Raw genomic sequence first — 8,013 nt, 5'->3', positions numbered from 1 at the left:
CCCCCCTCCCAAACCACTACAATTTTGGGAAGCACCTAGTAACATGACTTTTATTAGGAAGAAAGACTTCTGAGTTCTGTACATTTGTGCGTGCGGGGCTCATTATGTTACCACTATGTGGTGTCTAGTTATTTCACTGGTTAGTTAATTTACTGGTTAGTTAATAACAAGGTTAAAGGTTAGTTACCAAAGATTRTATTTAAATTAATGTTAGTTAAATAACTGGTTAGTTAATTAAATGTTAGTTATTTAAAGGTTAGGTAATAAAAATGTTAGGTAATTAAAGGTTAGTTCAGTAAAGGTTAGTTAGGGRGGATGTGGCAGAGTGGTTAGGGGAGTCATCCTGGAACCAGAAGGTCGCRGGTTTGATCCCATGTCCAGCTGTCRCAGTMYRTGMGTCCTTGGACAAGACAACCCCAGTACCTGTGATGTCCCATCAGTGTGTGAATGTGATTGGCTCTGATGAGTCTCCACAGATGATTGTTAGCTCTGTAGAGAGCTCACAGGGTGATGTGTGAATGGGTAAATGAGGACACAGATGTGAAGAGCTTTGAGGGTCCTGGTTGGGTAGAAGGTTTCTAAATAAATACAGTCCATTTACCGTTTAACTAAAGGTTCCTCATCACGTCATTAAACAGAACTCATGTTCTGGTGTTTGGACTTACACCTCAGGAAGACTTCCTCTGGTCCCTCCTCTATGTTTGGGTCTGGATCCCCTCCCCCTTCCCCTCTCCTCCCTCTCTCCCTGCAGACCAAACCCCTCAGCTCTCCTCAGAGTCCTCTCAGACYGATTCTGACCCGGACCAGAGTCAGACCTGCAGTTTTCCAGTCATGTTGGACACCCTGACCTTCCTCCTGGAGCGCCTCTTCCTCCTGGCCCACATCAAGCTGTCCAGCCTCCTGCCCCCCTCCACCAGAGCGACCACAGACCCCCAGCCTCCTCCCCGCTTCGACCCGGTTCGGTTCCAGAGGGGAGACCTTTTGGAAGTCCCCCGGACCCTCTTCACCCACTTTGGCATCTATCTGGGGGAGAACCGTGTGGCGCACCTGATCCCGGACATCCTGCCGGTCCTGACCTCTGACCTCCAGCAGATCCAGCAGATGGTCACCAACACCCGCCTCCTGCTGGGGGTCCTGTCCAAGCGGGCCAGCATCCGGGTGGACTCCGTGGAGGACTTRGCCTACGGAGCCGGGATCCTGCAGAATGCCATGGACCGGGTGGTGGTCCAGAGCCCGCTGGTCGGGGAGGATGTGGCCCGGCGGGCGGAGCTGCTGGTGGGGGGCGTGGCCTACAGCCTCCTGTGGAACAACTGCGAACACTTCGTCACCTACTGCCGCTACGGCTCGGCCCAGAGCCTGCAGACCCAGCAGGTGAGAACCAGAACCCTCTGAGTGTTCTGTAAATGTTCTGTGGACCAGGAACCCGGTTCTGATGGAACAGGAAGGGAACCAGCAGCTGGACTCTGCGGGGTCAGAATGTGGTTCTGTTCTCAGCTCCTGCAGGTAAAGAGTCAGAATAATTTCCTTCCAGGCAGCCAGAACCGAATCCTTTAAAGTTCTGCTCAGGTTCTGAAGGTTCTCGGCTGCTTTTCCTCTCAGTTTCAGAACYTTTGTGTTTAAATCAAATAATTCAGACATAAAACTGATGTTCTGATGAAACAAAAAGCAGAGATCAAAGAGCGCACCGTTAAAACGCTCAAATTTAAATAAAACTTTGAGGGATTTGATGACTGAACTGTGGATTCCTCCATTCTGCTCTGAATTCAGTGTTCAGAAATTCTTCATGCTGCTCCTCCTCCTCCTCCTCCTCCTCCTCTGAGTGTCAGGCTGGGTTTACACAGAAAAGGAAAATCTGGGTCGCTCCTCGGAAAACTCTGAAGAACAAGAGCTGCATTCAGACCTGAAGGAGCCAGCAGCAGCCAGGGTCTGTCTGCCACACTGAGGAAGAGGAGGAGGAGGAGGAGGAAGAGGAGGAGGAGGAGGAGGAGGATGATGAAGGACCTGCTGAGTCCTGTAGTTTCCAGGTCCTTCAGCACTTTAAAGATCCAGTCTGGTTCTGATGTTTAACTCAGTTTATTGTTACTGAAGGTTTTTCTAAGACTTCTTTCTTTTCCTGGTCCATCCTTTAGATTAAAACTTTATAACTTTTTGATCAAAATCTGGAAACAAATTATAAAATTTTAAAATAAATAATAAAAACATTTTGACTGCATAAATTAGAAATAATTATAACAGTTTTTGTGGTGTTAGGTGACAGGGTTTTGTCTTCAAATCTATCAGAAGCAGCTGTTTACAGTGACCCCTAGTGGTGAGAACCGCTGAGTCCTTCAGGCTTTTACAAACACTTTGAAGAATTATTTATTAAATATATTGAATATTTAAATAAATTGTGATCAATAAGCCCAGACTACACTCATTTTATATCAAATATAAAATGATTTGTAACARAAAATAAAATGTTAAAAATGGAGGTGATGAGGAGCAGACGTGTTTGATCTGCTGCAGAGACTTGACCCTCATCAGGTTTCACTTCCTGTCATTTTGGACCTAAACKTGAGAGACGGCTGCCGTCTCACAGAGACCGTCTGTTTTTGTTAAAGGTTCACTGAACGGAAGCTGAGGGCCAACAGGAGCTCTTAGAGGGGCCTCAGGGGGCCCCGAGCAAAAATAAACAACGGCTCAGAACTCCAACCTGCTGCCAGAGTACAAGTCTCAGGTTGAGACTTACTGCTGGCTGTGGCTCTAAGGTTGGACCAGAAGACAGCTGGACTCCACCCTTTCTCTGGATGGACTCCACCTTGTCTCTGGTCCTGCTGGACTCCACCTTGTCTCTGGTCCTGTATGTGGTCTTGAATGTTGGACTCCACCATGTCTCTGGTCCTGTATGTGGTCTTGAATGTTGGACTCCACCATGTCTCTGGTCCTGTATGTGGTCTTGAATGTTGGACTCCACCTTGTCTCTGGTCCTGTTGGACTCCACCTTGTCTCTGGTCCTGTTGGACTCCACCTTGTCTCTGGTCCTGTTGGACTCCACCTTGTCTCTGGTCCTGTTGGACTCCACCTTGTCTCTGGTCCTGTATGTGGTCTTGAATGTTGGACTCCACCTTGTCTCTGGTCCTGTATGTGGTGTTGATGGTCTGTTTTTCTCCTGTCTCCAGTTCTGCGAGTTTCTGAAATCCATGATCCGGGACCAGCGGCTCGTGGTCCTGACTGCTCTGTTGGGCCTCCTGTCCATGGTGAGTCTCGGATTGTCCTCCGGCACCACCCTGCTGTCCCTGCTGGTCCCCTTCACCCTGTGGATGGCCAGCTAGGATCCTCCTAGACCTCCTGCACCTGCAGTGTTGGACTGAGCCGAGTCCTGGTTTTGGACCAGGACCAGGACTTTAGCTGCTGTTCTGCAGCAAATGAAGGTTTGAACTCTACAACAGGGACATGAAACAGGTCATAGGTTCTGGTGGTCCGACCCAGACCCTTCAGAGACTCTGCCTGGTTGGTGTTTTATAAACCAACTGACCTCACGTGGTTCTGATGTCACTTCCTGTTCTGAAATCAAACCAGGTTTTGGTTCTTTGGTTCCTTTAAACCGTATTTAAACCTGTTAATCTTCATTTATTGACACAAACTGATTGTTTAGCTTCTTCACAGTTTTCTCACTTTATCACTTGAATAAATCAAGACTTTCTGAACCAAAGGACAGAAAACTTCATTAAAACTGTATTTTCAGCTGTAAACAGGTGACGTGTAAATATCTGTAAATACCTGATTTTGTAAAGAATTTATTTTTACATTATGGTAACGCTTTGTTTTTACTGTGTAAGTAAAATAAAAATAATAAAGGACCAGCTGTGTTGTTTCATGAGCAACATTTCCTTATTTATTGTAAACAAAATGGTTCTTTTTGGTCTTATGTTACTGTTAAGCAAGAAAATATACAAAAAATATTTATTATAATTTCATAACAATAAAAGTTAATATTTGAAAGTCGTTTTTAGAAATCAGCCTGTTTTTATGTGTAGAGTTTTATTACCTTTTTTTCCTCTCATGGGACATTTTCAGAGCAGTTTAAAGAGTGAAGCACTGTCGCCCTCTGCTGGTGAGTCATGTGAACTGCATCCTTTCCACAGAGTGAAAACTGCAGCTTAGATTATAAAAGTTTCACAGGAAAACAACTAGAAAGTTTTAAAATATTCTAAATTTGACAGAAATTACAGATTTACTTTGTGTTTTAGTATTAAAGCTTAATTAGACTTAAATCTGTCAGACAGCTGACTGAACTTGATGCTCAGGTGATCTGGGTTCTGGACTTGTTTTTATTTTGAGGTTTTTCTTGACTAGATTTATTATTTTGTTATTTTTCTGATTAATTAGAGGCTGTTCTGTTTAGTTTTCRGCTCCTTTTCAAACCCTGCAGCTAATTATTCCTGAAAACGTTGCAGGTAAAGGTGGATGATTTTTACAATGTTTCAGTTTAGAGTCTGATGATGTCACTAACTTTACTTTCTAAACCCGTGGTTCTGGACCCTGGTCCTGGAGGAACCCTGCATGTTTCAGGTGTTTCTCTGCAGGTCCAATCACTCATTTATACAAATCAGCTGTGTCAAACATGCAGGATGGTGATCCTCCAGCCTTTCAGGTTCTTTGCAACAATCTCTTGTTTTTGGAACAAATATAACAGATTTCTACATCCAGATGCAGGAATCTGTGTCTGCTGCTGCAGGACTTTAGTTTTAGCTGAGGAGCACAGACAAACTTCTACTCTGTAAGTCTTTCAGCTCAAATCTTTAAAACAGGAAGTGCAGGCTCTTTTAGTTCTTCATGCATTTTTTCTGAGGCTTATTTTTCAGTCTGCMTCTCTTAAATGAGTCTGATCAGAGAAGTGTTCACCTCTCTGCTTTCGTTTGTCTGATGAAGCTTCTCATCATTCACACAATGGTTAATTTTTTCTTCCATTTCTAACTCGTTCCACAATTTTTGTGTCATTTCAACAATTCACATGTGAAAACGTTCAGCTCATTCATGTGAGGCCTGCCATGACTTTTGATGTTTCAGCTTTTTATACTTTTTTAGCTATTTCATTTTTTAGCCACTTTTTTGCCGTTGAAAATGAATGGAGCTGTTTGCTACATCCTTAAACTCCTTTAAAATGTTTCTAAATCTTTACAGCACCTCACACATTTTGTTCTGCTTCTGCTTTCTGTCACATCCTTGTGCTAATTTTAGCTGCTTTTTTGTTAGTTTTAGCTTTTTCTGCTATTTCAACTAAACTGCCATTCTTCTGCTTTTTTTTTCAACTTTTTGTGCTTCTTACAGATGATTTCTGCTATATTCAGCTATTTGCTGAAATTTTAGCTAATGCTTAGCTGCTATTAGCTAAAGTTGGGTTTTCTAAGCTAACCATTTTTGTAGCTATTACAACATTTTTCAGCTGAGTTCAGCTACCTTTTAGCTGTTTTACTGAAAATTGCAGCTATTTTAGCCATTTTACTACAAATTGTCACTTTTTTGTACTTGGCTTTATTTTTTTCTGCTAGTTTTGTTTATCTGGGTGCTAATTTCAACTTGTGGCTGCCACCTTTAGCCGATTAGTTTTAGCTTTTTTATGCTACTTTAGCTATAGATCTGCTTCTTTCTGCTCTTCTCCCACTTTTAATACTATCTGGGCTTTTTTTCTGCTACTTTTTTCAGTTTATGCTTCTTATAGATGTTTTCAGCTGTTTTGGTTCTTAGCTTTTAGCTGTTTTCAGCTAGATTTGTGCTCCTTTTTGTACAGTTTTTCTGCAAAGTTAGGTTTCTTTTTTTGTTTGCTTCCTTCAGTTTTTCAGAGTGAGCTGACTCTTCCTGTTAAATATTTTAGCTCAGTTTCAGCAGGTATCAGCTGAAGTTTTCAGCAGGAAACATTCACWCTGTATTTTTACAGGAAAAACAGTTTCTCTACTTTTCTTTGTTTTATCAGTTTAATTTGTTTTATTTTGTTAGAAACTTTCTCAGAGCAGCTCCAGGGTGTTAAAGTTCTGAACCTGCTGCAGACTCTAATCCTCTCCCCGCCCCCCCCCAGTCAGCAGGATAAAACCCCTGTGAGAACTCCTGGTCCTGTCCTGGTTCTGGTCCTGGTCCTGGTCCTGGTCCTGCGTCTCCTCAGCATGTTTCCTCTGCAGCTCCTCGCTCTGATCTTCATCTCCTCTGCAGCAGATGAGGAAGAGGAGGAGGAGGAGAAGTATGACCTGGTGTTCAGGAGGGGGGACCTGCTGGAGGTCCCTCGGACCCTCTTCACACACTTTGGGATCTACCTGGGGGGCGGCAGGTGAGTCTGCTGACACCTGATTGGTCCGTTTCAGGTCGGGGGTTTGTTTCCTCTTTTCTGTTTCGTCTCCTCCAGAGTGGCTCACTTCATCCCAGACATCCTGCCGGTGGTCTCCAGTGACCCGGTTCTGATCCAGCAGATGGTGACCAACACCAGGCTCATCCTGGGAGTCCTGGCCAAGGTCTGAACCCGACTCGGGCCGGTTCTGACCCGCAGGCYTTGCTGGTGTTTGATCCTGTGTTTCTGTCCTCAGTGTGGCAGCGTGAGGGTGGACTCTGTGGACGACTTCGCCTACGGAGCCGAGATCGTGGTCAACCCCATGGACAAGGTGGACAGAACCAGTCAGAACCCCTGATCCGGTTAAATAATTAGTACCAGAAATGTTTTTCTTCAGAAAACCCAAACAAGTGGAACCAGATTAGAACTTTTCAGTCTAACAGAGTCTCTGAAGACTTCAGTATTTAAATCAAACAGGAAGGAAGAGGTTTTCACCTCGACCTTTTAACAAATCTATGGATTTTCAAAATAAGAGCCTGGATGTGTTGTAGAGCAGGTCTAAATTCAGACTTGAGTCGTGTCGCTCTGTTTGGACCCGGTCGGCCCGGCCCGGCCTGGGCACCGGTCCAGTGCTGCACTGGCCCAGTGKGGCCCKGGGCCACTGGGAAAAGTCTCGGTAGTCCCAATGGCCAGTCCGCCCCTAAAACGGCCTGATGTCACTCTGACCTCTGACCTGACCCTGATCACAGACCTGAACTGTGGTGTTGATCCTGGTGCAGATGTGCGGCGGAGCGGCGCTGCAGGGGGAGGAGGTGGCCCGGCGGGCCGAGCGGCTCCGGGGGGACGTGGCCTACAGCCTGCTGTGGTACAACTGTGAGCACTTCGTCATGTACTGCCGATACGGGACCGTCATGAGCTTCCAGACCTTTCAGGTGGGGCGCCGCAGGGCTTCTGTCTGTTCTGTTAGCAAAATATCACAAACACAAATGAATGATTGGCCACCACAGCTAACCTAGCCTTTATAATGAGATCTAGTGTGGTAGTAGCTGAGAGTCACCCATAACAATAAATCACAGGACCAAGATGTTTTAAAGTTTTGAGAAGTCAGATTGTGTTTTTCTGAGCTTCAGCTGCAGATTAACTCTGACCTCAGATCAGCTCGGCCTCCTGCTCTCTGATTGGTCGGAGCGACAGGTCGGCCATTGTTCCTGCAGGTTCTGTCGGGATGATTAAAGCAGCTGAGTCGGTGAAGAATGTGGTTAAGAAGGTCAGCCATGAGGAGGGCGGTGACGCAAATATGTTGGAAATGTAAAAAAACAAACCACAGCAAAGAAAAACTGTTTCACAAAGAGATTTAAATAGACTATAACACGAATAAAAAATTAAAGTGTAAAATGTTCCTGTTAGTTTTAGTTGAGTTTCTCACAGGAAGCAGCATTTTCAGTCTGATGTCTCCCTCTAGTGGTGGTTTTTGTTTTAGAATTTACAGAAAAATCCACAAAAAACGTGTAAAATATCACTCATGAATCAAAATAAAATAAATAAAAGYTCAATGCCCTAATCAGTGTTGTATAAAGTACCACAGAGAGATACTTCAGTAAAAGTAGTATCTTACCAAAACATTACTTTGATAAAAGTTAAAGTCTCCTTTAGGAATATAACTTGAGTAAAAGTCTTAAAGTATGTGATATTTGTTGTAGTTAAGTATTAAAAGT

General features: G+C 44.3%; 2 protein-coding genes across 3 annotated transcripts; both read left to right on the top strand.

The window, feature by feature from the left end:
* The first annotated feature begins 11 nt into the window (after positions 1–11).
* On the top strand, positions 12–3,860 carry LOC106529233 (lecithin retinol acyltransferase). Of its 2 annotated transcripts, none has more exons than XR_001311613.1 (2): positions 12–1,503; positions 3,159–3,245. XR_001311613.1 is itself a non-coding variant. In XM_014024589.1 (2 exons), exons 1-2 carry the CDS (start codon positions 832–834, stop codon positions 3,309–3,311), a joined length of 693 nt encoding a protein of 230 aa, XP_013880043.1. In that variant the 5' UTR covers positions 17–831; the 3' UTR covers positions 3,312–3,860. The 2 variants fall into 2 exon arrangements, 1 of the variants encoding a protein (XP_013880043.1); XM_014024589.1 differs by having other exon boundaries at positions 17–1,371; positions 3,159–3,860.
* A 735-nt stretch (positions 3,861–4,595) lies between these two features.
* Positions 4,596–7,230, top strand: lratb.2 (lecithin retinol acyltransferase b, tandem duplicate 2; the record flags this gene model as incomplete). Its single annotated transcript, XM_014024587.1, is given in 5 exon segments — positions 4,596–4,633; positions 6,056–6,301; positions 6,377–6,482; positions 6,555–6,629; positions 7,078–7,230. Coding segments are annotated over 5 exon segments (603 nt in total), but the record flags the coding sequence as incomplete, so codon positions are not given.
* Positions 7,231–8,013: the final 783 nt, after the last annotated feature.

The sequence above is a fragment of the Austrofundulus limnaeus genome, unplaced genomic scaffold (genome assembly GCF_001266775.1).
Source record: "Austrofundulus limnaeus strain Quisiro unplaced genomic scaffold, Austrofundulus_limnaeus-1.0 Scaffold429, whole genome shotgun sequence".
Classification (NCBI taxonomy): domain Eukaryota; kingdom Metazoa; phylum Chordata; class Actinopteri; order Cyprinodontiformes; family Rivulidae; genus Austrofundulus; species Austrofundulus limnaeus.
The sequence above is the reverse complement of the archived record's forward strand: the minus strand, read 5'-3'. Positions and strand labels throughout refer to the sequence as shown.